Below are 17,616 nucleotides of genomic sequence, written 5' to 3'. Positions count from 1 at the left end.
CTCCGCTGCAGTCCGCGGCCTGGCCTGCGGAGCTGCTCACTCTGTGTGAAGCTCCAACCCCAGCGGGGCCTTCAAGGTGGCATGGTGGGGCAACGAGTAACCCCACCCTCCCGTCTACCGCTAGGTGCTTTGGATCCTCAAGCCTCTCTCTCCACTTTCTTTCCCGGCTATTCTCAGATGTGGACACCCCTCCGACGTCGCCTTGCTCATCACCAGGGAGAAGGTCTGCCATCATCCACAATGGAAGAAGACGGGGGGAGAGGGAACATCCAATCATCCCGTGGGGGGCCAGGCACATGGGCTGCTAGCGCTGCGCTGAGTGAGCCACTCCCTGCACACCCGGCCGGTACGCAGGAACAAGATGGAATGTATGGGAGGGAGCGAGGGAGGGATGTAGAGGGTGCTCAGGTTGATCAAGGTCTGGTTAATAAGCTTGGGTTGGGTTACACGCAAGTGCCGTGTGTGAAACGGTTGTGAACGGGAACATGGAAATGGCGTTAGAAGGCTCTTGTGAGAGAAAACTGCTCATGGAGGTTCTGGTCCAATATCCTTGAAGCCTTTGGTCAGGCCCATGAGATGTGGTTTGAGACTCGGGATCGACGTGGTGTCGGAGATGCTTGTTTTGGCTTCGTCCATGTTAGGTTGTGTCGTACAAGCTTGATGTTCCAGCTTGTAGTCATGAGACTCTTCCCGGGAACCACGGCGGTTTCAATGTCCTGTTTGTTGTGTGTCGAAATCCCTCGAGTTCCAATGCAGGTGACAACCACGAGACCTCGACTCGACGGGACTCGGGCTCGGCCGTTCCCATTGCATACTCATACCCAATCCCAGGGATTGTCATCCAGACCGCCCGATTAGTCAGTTGGGTTGCCACGGGATTGCTGACTTTTTGTAGAGGCAAAGGAAGAACATAGAATGGGCTCAGGATGAGATGGCAAGATCTGTGCCAATTGCAAGCATTCCTGGTTGGGATGATCCCCTGGTGCCTTTTCGGCTTCGTGCGCCACAGCAAGGAGGATGCCGGTCCTCGCTGAGTGATGATGAGCATAGAAGGTGCCAGTCCACGGGAGGCGCGAGGTGGAAGGCGGGATCAATGGGTGCGGGGCGAGGGGCACTTGCAACAAATGTTGGGGGTGGAAGGAGGAATGACAGGGAATCTGCGAGTTGCCCCACGTCATTCAGGCGAAACTTCGACAGCCATATTATCCGCGACACCTTCTCGGGCATCCAACCTTTTTTTTCTTTCTTCCCTCGAGCACTTCAACTTGTAAACTTTGCCCTTCTGCAAGCTTTGGTTTGTTTGATACCACACAAGCCTTGTTTTCTTCAGTTCTGCTACGCCATTGATTTCATATCCAGACACTCACCTACGCACTCATCCAACATGTCCAACTCTCTCGAGCAGCTCAAGGCCACTGGCACCGTACGTCCATCCCCGGCTGTGCATTTACCCCGCCAAACCCCTCGTTGATCACCACCGTCGACACCGCCGCCGGCGAGATGACCAACTCAGGGTGACCCTCACACATGCCATTGGACACCCCGTGGCCCCAGACTTGTTTGCTGACTGGATTGAAATTTGTGTAGGTCGTCGTCAGCGACTCTGGTGACTTCGCCTCCATTGGCAAATACAAGCCTCAGGATGCCACCACCAACCCGTCCCTGATCCTCGCCGCCACCAAGAAGGCCGAGTACGCTCCGCTGCTCGACGCTGCCGTTGCCAAGGCCAAGTCTGAGGGCGGCTCCCTCGACCAGCAGGTTGACTCGGCCCTGGACCACCTCCTCGTCCAGTTCGGCAAGAAGATTCTTGAGATCATTCCCGGCAAGGTCTCCACCGAGGTCGACGCCGTTTTCTCCTTCAGCACACAAGCCTCCGTTGACAAGGCTCTGCGTATTATTGAGGTTAGTCAAGAGATGATCAGCGCTTTTCAACACCACGAACCTTCTGCTAACCAACCCATCAGCTCTACGAGAAGGAGGGTATCTCTCGGGACCGCGTCCTCATCAAGATCGCCTCGACCTGGGAGGGCATCAAGGCTGCCGAGATTCTTCAGCGCGACCACAATGTCAACTGCAACCTGACCCTCATGTTCTCTATCGTCCAGGCCATCGCCGCGGCTGAGGCCGGTGCCTACCTCATTTCGCCCTTCGTCGGCCGCATCCTTGACTGGTACAAGGCGCACACCGGCAAGACCTACTCCAAGGAGGAGGACCCTGGCGTTGCCAGCGTCAAGAACATCTTCAACTACTACAAGAAGTTCGGCTACAAGACCATCGTCATGGGTGCCTCGTTCCGCAACACGGGCGAGATTACTGAGCTGGCCGGCTGCGACTATCTGACCATTTCTGTACGTTCTCTTGCAACCATGCTGTTTCCTAGAACGTGTGCTAACTGTGTGTTACCAGCCCGCCCTCCTTGAGGAGCTCCACAACTCGACAGAGCCTGTTACCAAGAAGCTCGACGCTGCGGCCGCTTCTGCTCTTGACATTGAGAAGAAGTCGTACATCAACGACGAGTCGACCTTCCGCTTTGACTTCAACGAGGACCAGATGGCCGTCGAGAAGCTGCGCGAGGGCATCAGCAAGTTCGCCGCCGACGCTGTCACCCTGAAGGACATCATCCGGGCGAAGCTTCAGTAAAGGGGTAATCTCGAACAGGGGGTGGTAGTAGAGACTCTGGGGCGAGTAATGATAGTGAAAGGTTTCAAAATAGTGGGAGAGATCCATGGGAGCATGGTTGGGCAAACACACGCTGCTGTTTGAGCAAGGAAAGATTGCCGTGCGAGGGAGATGGAAGTGTTGCTTTGCCAAGCAGCAAGACAGCACAGAGGATGATACAGGGCGCAACTTAAGAGCCCCCAAAACCAAGCTAAAATCGAATAAAGGCGGGAATTTGGGAAGTTGCATTGTTGAATTTGTTGTGATGATGAATGACTGCGGAGTACTTCAGTGAGAAGTCGGATTTGGCCTGCCTCCTTCACTTCGCTAGGATAACTCTGTGAACATCGGCGATATTGACGGCTGGTTTGATGTTGGACAACTTGAGATTGAACATGCGTCCTGTTGCCTACCTGACTTGGTTAGTTGTTGAAGTGACAGCACTCATGGCTTGTTTGAGAACGTTCGCTGATGTGCATTCCCCCTTAGTGGGCTTGTGTTCTCCATTTCCATTGCGGAATTATCAATACACTCCAGTACCTATATATGAGGGAGCTTGAGCTCCTTTAGTGATTATCCGTTCAAGCAACAAAACCTGCATCCCATTATAATTATTACTAGCCAAACCCAACCCCATTCCAGAATGCCAACCGACCTACCCAAGACGCCCAAACTCCGCTGCAGCTCAAGGTATACTGACCAAGACCAGTGCCATATCGGTTACAGCAAAGAATCCAAACCATCAAGACGCAAAACAAAACAAACAGAAGACAAGAAGAAGGAAGGAGGAGGAGGATCACTTAAGATCCCCACCCCACAGCGACCCGCCGCCTCTACTCCCGCTCCTCCCCCTGCCCTTCTTTTTCCCATCCTTGACACAGTCTACCTGCTCGATGCGGTGGGAAACACCACCTTCAGGGGTAGCTTCCAGGATGAGGGCGGTGAGCTTTTGGTCGTGGCCGCAGCCCGAGTCGAGACCGAAGGCGTAGCGGAGGCCCGTTTGTTTCGTGGGAGGGCTGTTGTTGTTGTTGTGTTTGTTTGCGCTCAGGGTGGTTGAGTCATCTGCGAGGTGCTCTTCTCTGTCGTTGTCGTTGGCGCGGAGAGGGCTGTGCGACTTGGGGGACTTCTTCTTCTGCTTCTTGTGTTTCTTATCCTTGCTACCGTGCTTGTTGTGCCCCTTCTTGTGGCGAGGACGGTAGGGTGAAATGTCGACTACGGGATCGACCTGCAGGCCGGCGCGCGCGTCGTGGCCGTAGATGACGACCGTGCGGGGGTAGTTTTCGGGGAGGTTGTTTTGGTGGCGATTCCTGAGGTTTGGTTAGAATATTGAAGGGCAGAGAAAGAGAGGTTGAAAGAGGAGGACATACCAAGCATGAGACCACGGTTCGCCCTCCCGTCCATCAACGGGGATGGCAATGGCTGTGTCAACAACCACCTCATCCTCGCTGGTTTCTTCATCCTCTTCTTCTTTCTCCTCATCATTTTTGCCGTCTTTCATCCAAGACCAGACTGTCGGCTCCCAAGTCAGGGGCTCACGCGGATAAACCAGACTCCGCATGTTCATCACCGCCCATGGGTCTTGCTTCTCAAGTGGCACGCCGGGGACCAGTCCCCCGTGGACGACAGCGATGGTTGAAGCGTTCCAAGGCGCCGCCCTGGCGTCCGGGATTGGGCCAATGCGCAGAATCAGGGGAAGATTCCTCAGCCAGTTGAGTTGAGACCGTGACAGGGAGCGCGCGACTTTGCGGAGGCGAATCCTGCGACGGGTTTCGACATCAAAACGCTCATCATCGTCTTCCTCGTCCTCTTCCCCCTCGCCGGTATATTCATCATCCCCAGGCTCAACATCATCACCTTCCCCATTAGCCGCCGCAAGCCTCCGAATCTCCCTCGCCACAGCCAGAACTTTATCATCCTGATTCCCCCTCACCGCGCTCGCGCCCAGCTCCATCGCCAGCTTCACCACCCCACGGCTATCCGGGCCCTTAGTGACAATATCCCCGGCCAGAACAAGGTGATCACCCTGGCGATTGTCGAACCTAATCTTCTTCAACAAGGCCTTGAGCGTCTGCAAATGGCCGTGCACATCGCCCACCACCACCAGCCTCCGGCCCGTCACGCGCGGCTTGGTGCTTCTCCCGTCGTCGTCGTCGTCGGACGGCGGGACCAGCGGCGCGGCGCGGGGGATGTGTTCGCGCGGCAGGTCCTCGACCATGCGCGGCGGGTCGTCGCGGAAGGACGGGCGCTTGGCGGCGGCGTTCTCCATGGGCAGGCCGGCGGCTTTGCGTGCCTTTTCCCTGCGGGTGAGATCGAGGAGGGTTTGGAGGAAGTCAGAGCCCATGTAGTGGTTGATGCCGGCCAGCCCCACTGGTTGTTGTTGTGGGTCGCGAGTGGGAGGGGTGGGATGCCGGCCGAGCTGGGCGGACGCAATGGCTGGTGGTGGCTGCATCGGCGGGAGATGGAGGGCGAAGAGACATAGCGCCAGGAAAGTTATGGCGCCAAGGGACATGAGAGTTGGTCCCCGGCGAGAGCTGGTAAAGAATCGAAAGACGGATCTAGACGCCATAATGCATTATCGCGGTAAAATGGTGCTAGAAAAAGTTGCCTATTGCTGTGTAGGTTGGACGGAGTGGGAGATGCTCTGAACCCAGCTCTTTGATGGTTAACTTCGATGTGAAGTTGCACACTGGCTTGACCATTACGGGGAAGACATGGGGCAAGATATGACGAGAAAGAGGCGAGGCACGAGCCAAATCGAGCAAAAGAAGAGCAATGAAAGAACAGGGAGGCGAGGACCATGTCGGATCTTATGTCACTCTCCACAGAAAGAGCGTTGGATCGAGTCGAAACAACCTTGCTAGAAAACGACAGCCCCCATGCCGGCGCGAAGGTTAGCCCGGGTGCGGCGGTGGAGACGGATCATCCGCGGAGCACCTCGCGATGGAACTTGGATTGGGGCTGGGTCAGCCTTATGAGCTCTGCCTGTCTACGTCTTCGGTTATTTTCATATTTCCATCCTCAATCCTGTCAAGAACAAGATGGGTTTTGGCGTGTTTGCACACTTGCGATCCGAGGTCTGCTGGGCCAGATCCGGGGAAGAGTTTCAGGTAACTTCACATGGGTGTAACTCGGGGGCTAGAAACGCCGGCGAGTAGGATGTTGTGCCGCAACCACGCGCCAGGCACCACAGAAAACAAGGTGCATCGCCATGCCCAAGTATAGGTCTCTCGCCGTCCAATTGCTGTTACTACATTGCCTCGTGGAAGTGGAAAATCATGACCGGCGCCAGCCTCGAAACGGCACGTGTTTGCAGGATTGGCTCGTGGCTCAAGGCGTACTACCTCTCGAAGCCGAATCGAACCTCGGGAAGTGGAAGAAAGGGCAGCCAGTCCCGTTGCTTATCCCATGCACGAGGGATGTAGCCGCCGTCAGGGACATCCCGTACCTTTTGAGGTAGACCTTGCCTCGATCAGTTAATAATTATCTACACGGAGACGAGACCGCATATTGCAACCCAGCTTGATCCTGGGGATGTGTGTGTGTCTAGAGTGAGGTGCTGTGTATCGTTTTGTTTATTCAATATTGTACACACATCATACAGGATGTTGTTAGCTGAGGGGCACATTCGAGGCGCGTTCAGCCCATGGGAAGCGGACACTCCATGACGCTGACGCTTCTCCCAGCGCCGATAGGAGGGCCTAAATCGCATGGACCAGAACCCCGAGCCTCCGCCTAGGTCTCCCAACTCTATGCCGATGGTATCGCAGGCTTCATGATATTCGTTACTCTCCACCGCACCCCTCCATCCATCCACCGCTCCCACCCGTCATGACTTCGCTCCATTTGCGCCCACCTCCTTCGCCCTCTCAGCCCTATACCTCTCGTTCTCCGCCTCTCTCCAATCCTTGGGTCCCTGCTCGTTCCCATCCGTCTCTCCGCGTGCGCCCGCAAACGCCGAACGGCCCGCGTACAGCTGGTACCCCTCGCCCTTGTCGGCCTTTTCGAGATGGCGAAAAGCGGCAGGCTGGTTACCGCGGAAGCGCTTGCGCATGTCAATCATGCCGCGGCGGCACTCGCCATAGCCCTTCTTGAGCTGCAGACACTTGGTGGGGAGGGTCTGGACGAGGGGATCGCGCAGGCATTCGGCCGCCGTGTGTCGCTGGACCATGACGCACTCGGATTCCTGAAGGCATTGTGCCAGGGCGGCTCCTGAAATGGGGGGTTGAGCATGTTAGTAAGTGGGAAATGTGGCTTTGAGAGAGGAGGGGTATGTGGCGTACTTATTTCTTTACATGAGCTCGGCATCTTGGATGTGATTGTGCGGTGCCTGGTGGTTTGCTTCTGCTGATGCTCTCGACTGATCGGCAGATGGAGACAATCCGCAGGAACAAGGCTTGGACTTGGCTTCGGTCGGCTTGGCCTTGGCTTGGCCTTGGCGTGATCGAGTTGATGATACGGTACATACGTAAATTACAGTCGCTGGTATGGTTACCCACAGCAAATGATGTTATGCATTACGAATCCTTACGCCCGGGCATCCTCCCAAGGACAATGGCCGCAGAGATGCCTACATCGTAATTACAGCATCTCCAGACTCCAAGTCTCCTGTGTTGTGGATTCCAGCCGACCAAAATCATTGGGACAATATCCTAGGGCAATTTTTTGCATTAAATTTCAGAACATGTTTTTGAAGTTGCGAATTGGGCGATGTGGGACACCAGATATCAGGCACGCAGCGACAATGCGAAGTGAGGTGCATGTGAACCTGGAAGGGTGATGTCACAGGCCCAGATCCTCCTGTCCTCCTGTTGACACTGGGCACCTCGTGAAACCCCCCCACAGCACCATCGCTTCGGCCATGGTGCGGCGTCCAATCTTTTGAACATGGGTGTCTGCACCCAAACTCCCACGATTTGATCTTGATTTTCCCAGATTCTCTTATTTTGGTCAGCGAAGAGAATGGTTTAAGTTGATTGTTCTGTGTGCTTGTCGTTGCGAATAACTGCGTCCGAGGCAGAGGATAGCCTCCTCTTCCCAACACACCGCCCATTGCAACCATGGCCGTGCCCTTTCTCGGCCGCCTCAACATGTGAGCGAGACAGAGCAGCTATCCCGCCTTGTCTGTTTCTTTTACCTCTAACCTTTGAGGTTTCTCGTGATCCAGCGCCGAATATGCGGCCCTCGTCGGTTCGTTTCTCCTCGTCGGCCTCGAAGCCTTCATCCGAATCCTCACCCTGGCTCTTCGTGAGAAACCCCCAAGACGGATGTCCGTCGATCGCCCTTGGGCCACCGTTCGACCGCTAACATCCATGCCCAAGCAATCTCCCTCCGCGACATCTTCTACCGGATATCCAGGCGCCTGTTTAATCGACTAAGCACCCCGTCAGAAAAGAGGGCTGAACGGAGGAAACAGTGTGCGTCGCCCTGACCCTCCCCTCTAACCTATAGATAACGCTGACCCGGGTCCAGCCATCTCGACATCCATTCGAAATGCCTCTGACTTTATCGACCTTTGTGCGATGTACGGCTACACGGCCGAAGAGCATGTCGTCCAGACCAAAGACGGCTATCTACTCTGCCTTCACCGCCTTGCCTGGCGCAAAGGCGAGGAAAACATCCGTGTCAATAGGGGTCCCGGCAGCATCAAGAAGCGTGTTGTCTACCTGCACCATGGCCTGCTCATGAACAGCGAAGTTTGGGTGTGCCTGACTGACGAGCAGCGTTGCTTGCCTTTTGTCCTGGTGGAAAAGGGGTTCGATGTCTGGGTAAGCTCAGAACGACAATCAAGGACGTCGACGAATATTGACAAGGGACATAGTTCGGAAACAACCGCGGCAACAAATACTCCAAAAAGTCCATCCGTTCGTCACCCACCTCCGTCAAATTTTGGAACTTCTCCATCGACGAGTTCGCCTTCCACGACATCCCGGACAGCATCAGTTACATCCTCGAAACCACAGGCCAGCCGTCGCTGTCATATATTGGTTTTTCTCAAGGTACCGCTCAGGCTTTCGCCAGCCTGGCTGTCCACCCCAAGCTTAACGACCAGGTCAACGTCTTCATTGCCCTTGCCCCTGCCATGTCACCTACCGGCCTCTCCAACGGTGTTGTCGACGCCCTCGTCAAGGCGTCCCCTCAAGTCCTCTTCCTGCTGTTTGGCCGCCGCTCCATCCTCAGCTCCGCCACCATGTGGGAGTCGATCTTGTACCCACCCCTGTTCATGAAACTGATCGATTGGGCCCTGGTATTCCTCTTCGACTGGCGCACCCGCAACATCAGCACTTCCCAGAAGCTCGCCGCCTACCCGCACCTCTACTCCTTTACCAGCACCAAATCAGTCGTGCACTGGTTCCAGATTATTCGTAATAAGTCCTTCCAGATGTACGATGACGACGTCCATCCCCCGCTCCTGCTCTCCACACCCTCCAAGTACACCAAAGTCGCGCGGTACCCTACCCGCAACATCAAAACCCCCATCGTCCTCGTCTACGGCGGCAGCGATTCGCTGGTTGATATCAAGACCATGCTGCGGGAGCTGCCGCCCCAGACTCTGGCCAACGAAATCCCACACTACGAGCATCTCGACTTCCTCTGGGCGCGGGACGTCCACGAGTTGGTTTTCCCTCACGTCTTTGACGCGCTCGAGAGTTTCACCGGCACCGAGTCCTCGCGCGAGAATGAGTACGCCAGGTACCGTCTCGCGAGAAAGACGTCGAACCGTGCGATGCAGAGTCATTTTGAGGCGGCTAAGGGTGAGGTGAAACACCATCACCGCCACGGTCACCACCACCACCATCATCATCACCACCACCCTTATTACGACGCCATCGATAGCGATGTTAGTACGGCGGTGGGGGGAAGTGGGAGCCTCGCGGATCATGAGGACGAAGGAAGGGCCGAGGACTCGGGACCGCTGTTACAGAAGAAACAGCAACAGGGACTGGAGTCTAAGAAAGACCAGGCAACACAGACCGAGTTGATGAAGCTGGATCGTGGGAACGCTGATGTGACAGTTGAAAATGCATAGGAGGCTATTTGAGAGAGAAATGAAGAGGAGGATGGAGGGTTATACAGTGCTCTTTTACTACAAGTCCAGATGCTTTCGGTGATTGGCTTTGGGATTAGATCGGGTATTGGATGCATGGGCTTGGTTTGGGTTTATACTGGGAACCTACATACAGGATTTCGGCCTTGAGTGAGATGGTAGAGGACGTAGTCAGGGTTCTCGGGCTGCTCCGAAGTGGTTGTTTCTTTCTCCCATCTGTGCCATTATTTGTTCGGGTGCTGTACCCGAACAACAGCATCGTCTGTCCCTCCACACCATACATTGTTAGACTTGGGTTTCTGACCTTGCCAATGCAAAGCATATGCCCTTAAAGTACAAACACCAAGCGATGGACATCGAAAATCATGCTCGAGATGTGGCTCACATCTTCAAACGGAGCATCGGCCTGATATGAACTCATGATCGACCCATCTTTGTATCTCTAAGCATTTGAGTAGACGAACCATCGGCGTCCTAGGTAGAACAACACTATCTGAAGTGAGATGGACAGCTAGGAAGCATCTAGAGACCTGCGTTACGCATCAGAGGCCGACCTTGACGAAGGAGGAGCGGTGGCTATGCAATAATCCGATATATTATGGGGCAAAATCGGATTAAACGATTTATGATCTCAAAAACTGGAACATGAGATGGACTTGAGAACCAGAAGAACACCTCGACGAAGACAAAGTCTCGAGTCACCAAAACAACCAGAAGGCCTCATGGTTGGGGTTCAGCTCTAATGTTAAGCATACTGATTTCCAAAATCCAGCATGAAACATGACAGGTCCTTTCATGCCCATCTTCATCCTCAACATCAGGTCATTCTCTTCAACAACCTATATCTCACTTACACCCTGTGTAACCATAACCACAACACCATGACCACCTCTTCCATCCCAACCACGGCCGCAGCGGCAGCTGCTGCCGCCAAAGCCGCCGTCACCCTCACCGCCGGCCGCGCCGCCTTCCGGCCGCGGCAGCATTTCGACGTCTCTTCAGACATACCGCGCTCCTTCTTCCTCGGCCACCACCACGCCGGCCTGGCGCGCATGCGCCAAACCCTCGCCACCATCGGCCTGGTCATTGAGTGCCGCGACTTCCGCGTGCCCATTACCTCGTGGAACCCGCTACTCGAACACTCTCTCGCGCCCGCCAACAACAACCCCAACGAGCGAGAGCGCATCATCGTCTACACCCACCACGACCTCGGCCCGGACGACCCCTTGCCGGAGAGCTTGTGCGCCCGGTTGCGGGTGAAGAAGGGAAGCTCGCTGTCGGCGCTGACCGCGCGGCGGCTGCGCGACTTCCACCTGCAGCACAAGCACGCGGCCGAGGTGCTTTTCACGGGCGCCACCGCGGGCACGGCGGGCCCGTTGCTGGCCGCCATCAAGGACGTGGCGCGCAAGCGCGACAGCCTGACCGGCCTGCGGTGCCTGGTGGTCGGCATGCCCAACGCGGGGAAATCGACGCTGCTCAACGCGCTGCGGAAAAAGGGCATGGGCGGGAACGTGGCAAAAGTGGCCAAGACGGGGGCGCAACCGGGCGTGACGAGGAAGTTGTCGACTCCGGTGAGGATCGTGCCCGGAGAGGATTCGGTGACTTCCCCAGGGGAGGGGGAAGAGGACTTAACGGGCATGGGTGAGGGGGTGTTTTTGGTGGATACCCCCGGTGTGTTTATTCCGTACATCACGGACCCGGAAAAGATGTTGAAGTTGGCCTTGATAGGGTGTGTGAAGGACGGGATTTTGCCCAGGGAAATATTGGCGGATTATTTGCTTTTTCAGCTCAATCGGGAGCGTGAGTATGGGTTTGACTCGCTGTCGTCGACGTCCGCCTCCTCCTCCTCCTCCTCCTCCTCCTCCTCCTCATCGTCATCACCCTCTTCCAACCCAGAAAACGACTCTGACCTTCCAAATGACTACCCCCTCTACGTCTCGCGCCTCAGCCTCGATGCCCCGACCAACGACGTCACAGAGTTCCTCACTGCCGTGGCTAAACGCTTCGGGAAGGTCGCCAAGGGTGGTGTCCCGAACCTGGACGCTGCCGCTGAGTGGGCTGTGCAGGAGTTCCGTCGCGGCGCGCTTGGGAAGGTGCTGATGGACGACGTGACGCTTGAGGCGCTGGAACAGGCAACCGAGGAGATGAAGAAGGCAGTTTCGGGTGAGGAAGGGGGCCCGATGAGTTTGAACCAGGCGAGGAAGAGGGAGAAGGAGGCGAGGAAGGCGAGGAGGTTGGAGAGGTTCTCTGGCGGTGGGGAGGACATTTGATGGAGAGGTCTGGGTGAGGAGGGCATGGCCGGCGGCGCCTAACGAGTCGGAACATCGAGGATGGGTTGACAGGGATGTAAAAGGACCGGACATTGTGCACATATGCATATATTCGGCGAGGAGGAATCTGAGTAGGTCCAGGGCAGATTTTGTGGAACAGGATGAAGTACTTGGGCTCCCTCAAGCCATCATCCTAAGGCAGCACATGACAGTGGACTCATCAAATTCGAGTTCACCAATTTCTTGTAAAATAACCCTTGCGGTGAAAGCTATATACCAAATACACTAACTGAGAAGAGAACAATTCCATGAGTGTATCAGGAAATAAACGTCATGCAGCCATGGGATCTAGTCCCGGCCGTTATCTTCATCACCCATCTCGGAACCACGATATCACCTCTTCCAAGATCTCGACAACCAGAAATAATGGGTTGCTTGCGATGTCAATAGACAGTCCAGAAAGCCGAACCCTGCCACATGACTGACTTCAGCCCACTCATAGCCTTTCCGTCAACGTACATACAGGACATTAACATCCCCTCTGACATCGAATCGATCCCGGTTCAAGAACAAAATAACGGAAGTCATTGTAAAGTGTAGCAACAAGAAGAGACGGAGTGGATATCCGAATCAAGCCCAACGTCAACTACCCTCATGAACGTCCCTCGTAGTTCATGCCGAGGCTGCGTTTGCCATTGCTGTCCTGTTGATCCCAAATAACGTAAAAAACAGAACAAACCACGCCAGTGGTTGATAAACCACCCCTTATTACCCCGTACAAAAACCAAAACGCCGCTCCCACCCAAGATACATGGATGACAAGGGTAAAATGTCAAACAGCCGCGCCGTTGACGCCATCAAATGCAGAAACAAAAGAGAAATGGAAAACAACGTTGGGTTAAAAATGGAAAAGAGAAACCACCCGCCAAACCTCAGTTAGCATACTGTTGTTGCCACTTGACCAATCTCCTGGTCAAGCTATCCATCATCTCCAAACACCCGAGTTCCTTGAAATCCTTCTCAGGTGCGTCTGAGCCGGTGCCATCCTTGGGCTTTTCGTCTGGCGAGGTGACAACCACAGAGACAGCAGAGGTCGCGTCTCCATTGGTTGTACTGGCAGCGGCCGCAGGAGCGGCGGGAATCTCCTGCGCCGCCTCCCCTGCCAACTCCAACTGTGTGCGCGAAATAAATTCCAGCAGGGCAGCTGCGCGACGTTTCATGTCGTTCATGGTGATCTTGCTGCTCATCCCACCCTTGGACTTGGAGCTGGATTTGGTGACGCCGTCGCCGCTCTGCTTGGTGCCGCTGCCACCGCCGCCGCTCGTGGGACCTCCCGTTGCTCCGCCGTTGCCAGAGCCTGGCTCGTCTTTCTGAATATCTCGTGACTGTGAGCGGCCAGGAGACTCATCGTCGTGAGCGTCCCGGTCGCGGGTATATTGGTTGCGGCCTTTCTTCTTGTGCGAACGCTTCTTGTTGTTGTCGGGCTTGGATTGTATCGGCGCAGACGGAGGTGTGGGGGTGTCGGGAACAGAGTTCGGGGCCGGTGCTGGTTCCACGGCCGAAGTAGTCGGAGGTTTGGATGGTGGCTCGGGTGCCGAAGGAGCGGTTGCGTTAGTCGGACTGGTTGTTGTGGACGAGGCTTGTGGGGCTGTCTTGTTCGTCGCCGCGCGAGCAGCCAAGGGCATTTCTTCTGATGGATCCGAATCTGATAAATCGTCGTTAGCGCGCGCTCCCAGGCTTTGAGCCACAATACGAGAGGGAACAGTACCGTCACCGCGACCTCCGCGGCGATCTGCTCGTCCTTTCCGCTTGTTCGCCGCATCAGCTCGTTGCCGCTCACGTTCCTCTTCCGAAGTCTTTTCGCTCCGTTGATTGCGAGCTGACGCAGCATTTCGTGATTTCGCTCTCGTGCCATTGCGGCCGGTAGCCCCGCCGTCGTCGGAATCATCGGCGTTCTTGTCCGAGACGGGCGAGGCGGATCGCGAACTCGTTTTCTGTCGCTTCGCGTTGTCTGACTTCCTGGGGAGGGTGTCAGCGGCGCGTACACGGACCTCTAGCCGCATGGAATAGGCGTACTCTTGGCTATCGCTTCTTCCCCGCTTTGGCCGGCGGCTCTCTTGCTGATCCGGGGGGAAGGCATCTTCTTTGCTGGCCTCGATGGCCTTCCGAAGGGCCTCCGCTTCATCGTATCCAGCTTCCCTGCTGTTGAGGGTAGACCGTCGCTTCGAGGTTTGACTCTGAGACGACGCCCTTCCACCTTTGTTATTGTCCTTCTCCTTTGTGTCTTTCGTCGGTGACCGTAGCGACTCCTTGTTCGCTGCCGCTCGCGAGGCAGCACGGCCGTGGCGTTTGAGAGGTAGATAGTGAGAATAAACGCTCCTGCAGACCATGGCGTTAGCATGTGCATGACGGGAAGTGGGTGTTGTTGAGTTGACAACAAAGATGGCCCCCGGGGATGACAAGAGATCTCAGCCGCAGAAGCATCGGGGTTCCGGCTGGCGAGCAATCAAGGAAAAGGCTGCGAGAAAAAAATATAGGAGGCAGAAATTACCCATTGCTTGCTGTCCACAGCTTGTGCAGATCTTTGCGACACAACTCGCAAAAGTATTCGTCGGGACTCGACTCTTCAGTCATGATGCCGACACAGCCGCCATGCTGCCAAACCTTGCAGATATCGCATTGGACAAACAGACCAGCTGTGTCGTCGGTAACGTCGGCCGAGAAGAAGGTATCGAGGCCGTGGGAGTGCTTGAGCCCATGCTTGGAGTCATCATCCAAGGGTGGCGGGCCCTGGTATTCCTCATTCCCGCACACACAGCGAACGGCCTCGTCTTCCTCCCCAGCATCGTTATCGCGGTTTGCCATGGCGGATGTGTCGGTCTTGTTTCCGGCTTTTTCCTTGTCCTCGGTCTGTCCGCGGGTGCGACGACGCGTGCCGAACAGCTCTTCCGTGGGGATGGCGTCGTCTGGGGGTTCGGAGGACAGCGACCCGGTGGAGGTAGATTTTTGTGGCGAGACGCCTTTGTTAAACTGTCGGGTGCTCCTCTCGGGGCGACCCGACACACTTGACGTGCTCGAGGAGGATTGAGATTGCGATTGGGTTGCCCGCGCCCTGGAGGACCGCCTCGGATCCGTCGCTGCCATGGCTCAGGGGGGTAATTGACAAAATGTGACTGGATGCACTTGACGGACGCGGCGGGCGTGCGCGTTCGGCCAGCGACCCTAATGACGGGAGTGCTGTGTGGATGTGGAGATGTGTGGACCAAGAAGCGTGGCGTTGGTTGTCGTCGTCAAGTCGGGGGTGGAAGATTGTCGAGGAGATGGTCGTCGGGCGAAGAGCGATCGTGGAGAAGAGGGCTTCCGACCGACTCGGTAGCGTCAGCGGCCGGTGGCAGAAAATGTTCCGCACAAGCCGATGCCGCTCAAGCTGATGTGTTCAAAGTGTCTTGGTGCTAAAATCTGTGTCGGTGGATGTTAGGATGAGAGTGGGAAATGAGTTGTGGTCGTCGTGGGAAGAGACGGCGGCATGGGCAGGCGTGGCTCGGACGCGGCCGTGGACGCGATGGGGTGGCTCGCTGCCCCTTGGAGAAGATGATGAGAAACGTCGAGGTTGAGGTCAATCGCACGGAATATCAATGTGCGAACGTGTTCGCAAAGTGGAATAGAACACACAAGTGTGATGCTGCGGTCAGGAGAGGAGGAGACAGGAAGGGAGAGGAGGGCGACAGGGAAAAGGAGAAGGTCTGGGTGTGTGCGCGCGGCAGAGAATGTCCAGGTCAGGCCTGCGATGCGTAGAGGGAAGTCACAGGGAGTAAAACAGAATTGCAGCTGAATATCATGGCTGGAGTCGCAGGAGAGACAAAATTTCGGCCCAGGCAAACTGGAGGATACGACAGAAGGAGGTGTGGTGCGTGTGGTGTGGTGGCTGACGGGGACAGAAAGTGGTTCGGAACAAAAAGAAGTTGGAGTCGAGAGTGGGAGATCATGGTTTGGCGGCGCTTCCCTCACTGTGGACCGGGGCCCGACCAGGCCACTGGCTGGCTGGAGCAGTGGCTGCTGGTTCCGCGCAGCAATTTTTGGCCGGAACGCGAGCGGCGACTGCTGCACTGGGCTGTACCTCGTGCGGGGCTCTCTCGGTTTGCAACTGGAACCAGGCACTGGGGAGGGAAGCTTTCTGCTCGGGCACAGTGTGGATTCTTCATCTCCGAGACGGCCCGGCCAAATTGGGCCAGGTCTGGGCAGGGAGCTGGGGCCATGACATCACTCCCTGCAGACAGTGCGGGACGAGGGGAACACGGATTGCGGCGGCGGCAGAATGCCGGCAAAGTTCACTTGAGGTCGCAACACAGAGCTAAAATGCCGAAAAAAATAACAAATGAATAACAGCTTACAGGGCCGGACAGTGTACTTCTAGAGTTGTGTTTCTGGAAGGATTGCGTCTCTCATTGAAGTGACAGAAAGAGACGGAAGTTTCTTCCCAGAGACAAAGGCCACCAATCGTCCTCTGACACCCACGGAGGGTTAGGGGTGCAGGTGGATGGAAGAGACCGGGAGGGGCCCAGGTCGCCGCGCCTCAGGGACGGACCGGATTATCCATGAACCCCCCGGACGACTTGCCCAGCGCATGCCTCGGAGTGCTTTCCGGGACCTAGTAACTCCGTACCGGGCCGGCGCTCCCTTTAGGCCGTGTCAGAGTGGCTGGTGGCTGCTCTGTCCTGCTTGCCCTCCCTCCTTTGCCCTCCGTTCCGCCCCAACTGGCAAGTTATCGGGCTTAGCGAGGGGCGCCGTGGTGGCTTATGTAATTCCCTGGGGTACCGACTTGTCCAGACGAGCGAACATCCATCCAGCCTGCACTCCGCAGTCCACCCGACGCACAACACATCCACAATCTCGGCCACAAGCCCCAACCGTAGAATCCACAAGACACCTCGCCGAGCCATTTCAAGCATTTCGATCCTCCGTTTGGCTCTTCCTCCGCCGCCTTTGCCTCCTGTACATCTGTCTTTGATCCTTGGGCTCGTCCTTCGTCAACCGCGCGTCCACCTCGCAAACCCCTCGTCTCTTCTTGTTCTGCCTCGCTCGGTCGAAGGGTCAGGAGAATAAAGCCAAGAAGGTGGGTGGCCCTCCGCTGCCGCGCCGACCCAAACTCGGGCTTGCCCACCCCTGGACATGTCCAGTTTGAGCCCGCGGGTCCGGCCAGGTTTCTCGGAGCATCCCGTTCCCCTCCCCTCCGCCGCCGCACACCCACACACACCCCGCCCCGTCCCTCGCCGACGACGTTCAGTGATGCCGTCCAAAGCCTGACGCTTCTTCGCATCGTTTGTTCTCGAGACGCTGCGTTGCAAACTCGATAACTGACTCGGCCGTACCAAGGATTCGGAGACGTCACCAGCGATCGTTTGCTCAAGTGTGACCCGACCGTTTCCCCTCCACGTCCCCTCGTCGGCACCGTCGCTCATCTGGCCGTCCCGGTCAGTCCCGGTGTCGACGCCGTCAAGAAACAAGCTCCAAGACATCTTCTCTCGCTCGCTGCTTGCTCGCGTGTCGATTTGACGTTTCGCTCGCGCTCGATCGGACAAGGGTTGATCCTCTCACCAGCTGCCGACAATTGCCGCTCTGCTCGGTTTTCATACCACCTACTAT

At 56.2% G+C, this 17,616-nt stretch overlaps 10 protein-coding genes across 10 annotated transcripts; 6 read left to right on the top strand and 4 right to left on the bottom strand.

Moving 5' to 3' along the window:
- Window positions 1-1,384: 1,384 nt before the first annotated feature.
- On the top strand, window positions 1,385-2,640 carry VTJ04DRAFT_2592 (uncharacterized protein; the record flags this gene model as incomplete). The annotated part of the gene is made up of 4 exons (XM_069360398.1): window positions 1,385-1,423; window positions 1,588-1,902; window positions 1,965-2,348; window positions 2,407-2,640. 4 exons carry the CDS (start codon window positions 1,385-1,387, stop codon window positions 2,638-2,640), a joined length of 972 nt encoding a protein of 323 aa, XP_069221113.1.
- An 85-nt stretch (window positions 2,641-2,725) lies between these two features.
- Window positions 2,726-3,357, top strand: VTJ04DRAFT_2591 (uncharacterized protein; the record flags this gene model as incomplete). The annotated part of the gene is made up of 2 exons (XM_069360397.1): window positions 2,726-2,941; window positions 3,301-3,357. 2 exons carry the CDS (start codon window positions 2,726-2,728, stop codon window positions 3,355-3,357), a joined length of 273 nt encoding a protein of 90 aa, XP_069221112.1.
- Window positions 3,358-3,454: 97 nt separating this feature from the next.
- Window positions 3,455-5,167, bottom strand: VTJ04DRAFT_2590 (uncharacterized protein; the record flags this gene model as incomplete). Its single annotated transcript, XM_069360396.1, has 2 exons — window positions 3,455-3,965; window positions 4,026-5,167. 2 exons carry the CDS (start codon window positions 5,165-5,167, stop codon window positions 3,455-3,457), a joined length of 1,653 nt encoding a protein of 550 aa, XP_069221111.1.
- A 1,317-nt stretch (window positions 5,168-6,484) lies between these two features.
- On the bottom strand, window positions 6,485-6,963 carry VTJ04DRAFT_2589 (uncharacterized protein; the record flags this gene model as incomplete). Its single annotated transcript, XM_069360394.1, has 2 exons — window positions 6,485-6,867; window positions 6,939-6,963. 2 exons carry the CDS (start codon window positions 6,961-6,963, stop codon window positions 6,485-6,487), a joined length of 408 nt encoding a protein of 135 aa, XP_069221110.1.
- A 752-nt stretch (window positions 6,964-7,715) lies between these two features.
- On the top strand, window positions 7,716-9,685 carry VTJ04DRAFT_2588 (uncharacterized protein; the record flags this gene model as incomplete). The annotated part of the gene is made up of 5 exons (XM_069360393.1): window positions 7,716-7,747; window positions 7,823-7,902; window positions 7,977-8,072; window positions 8,128-8,423; window positions 8,477-9,685. The coding sequence occupies 5 exons, from the start codon at window positions 7,716-7,718 to the stop codon at window positions 9,683-9,685; spliced, it is 1,713 nt and encodes a 570-aa protein (XP_069221109.1).
- An 899-nt stretch (window positions 9,686-10,584) lies between these two features.
- Window positions 10,585-11,973, top strand: VTJ04DRAFT_2587 (uncharacterized protein; the record flags this gene model as incomplete). Its single annotated transcript, XM_069360392.1, has 1 exon — window positions 10,585-11,973. The coding sequence occupies one exon, from the start codon at window positions 10,585-10,587 to the stop codon at window positions 11,971-11,973; it is 1,389 nt and encodes a 462-aa protein (XP_069221108.1).
- A 477-nt stretch (window positions 11,974-12,450) lies between these two features.
- Window positions 12,451-12,875, top strand: VTJ04DRAFT_2586 (uncharacterized protein; the record flags this gene model as incomplete). The annotated part of the gene is made up of 2 exons (XM_069360391.1): window positions 12,451-12,556; window positions 12,706-12,875. The coding sequence occupies 2 exons, from the start codon at window positions 12,451-12,453 to the stop codon at window positions 12,873-12,875; spliced, it is 276 nt and encodes a 91-aa protein (XP_069221107.1).
- Window positions 12,876-12,905: 30 nt separating this feature from the next.
- Window positions 12,906-15,117, bottom strand: VTJ04DRAFT_2585 (uncharacterized protein; the record flags this gene model as incomplete). Its single annotated transcript, XM_069360390.1, has 4 exons — window positions 12,906-13,678; window positions 13,742-13,992; window positions 14,050-14,352; window positions 14,525-15,117. The coding sequence occupies 4 exons, from the start codon at window positions 15,115-15,117 to the stop codon at window positions 12,906-12,908; spliced, it is 1,920 nt and encodes a 639-aa protein (XP_069221106.1).
- An 81-nt stretch (window positions 15,118-15,198) lies between these two features.
- On the top strand, window positions 15,199-15,429 carry VTJ04DRAFT_2584 (uncharacterized protein; the record flags this gene model as incomplete). The annotated part of the gene is made up of 1 exon (XM_069360389.1): window positions 15,199-15,429. One exon carries the CDS (start codon window positions 15,199-15,201, stop codon window positions 15,427-15,429), a length of 231 nt encoding a protein of 76 aa, XP_069221105.1.
- An 18-nt stretch (window positions 15,430-15,447) lies between these two features.
- On the bottom strand, window positions 15,448-17,489 carry VTJ04DRAFT_2583 (uncharacterized protein; the record flags this gene model as incomplete). The annotated part of the gene is made up of 3 exons (XM_069360388.1): window positions 15,448-15,898; window positions 15,989-16,074; window positions 17,343-17,489. The coding sequence occupies 3 exons, from the start codon at window positions 17,487-17,489 to the stop codon at window positions 15,448-15,450; spliced, it is 684 nt and encodes a 227-aa protein (XP_069221104.1).
- Between the last annotated feature and the right edge of the window lie 127 nt (window positions 17,490-17,616).

This window comes from Mycothermus thermophilus (assembly GCF_041956435.1).
Source record: "Mycothermus thermophilus strain CBS 625.91 unplaced genomic scaffold VTJ04scaffold_2, whole genome shotgun sequence".
In the NCBI taxonomy this organism is placed as follows: domain Eukaryota; kingdom Fungi; phylum Ascomycota; class Sordariomycetes; order Sordariales; family Chaetomiaceae; genus Mycothermus; species Mycothermus thermophilus.
This window is presented reverse-complemented; position numbering and strand designations above follow the sequence as displayed.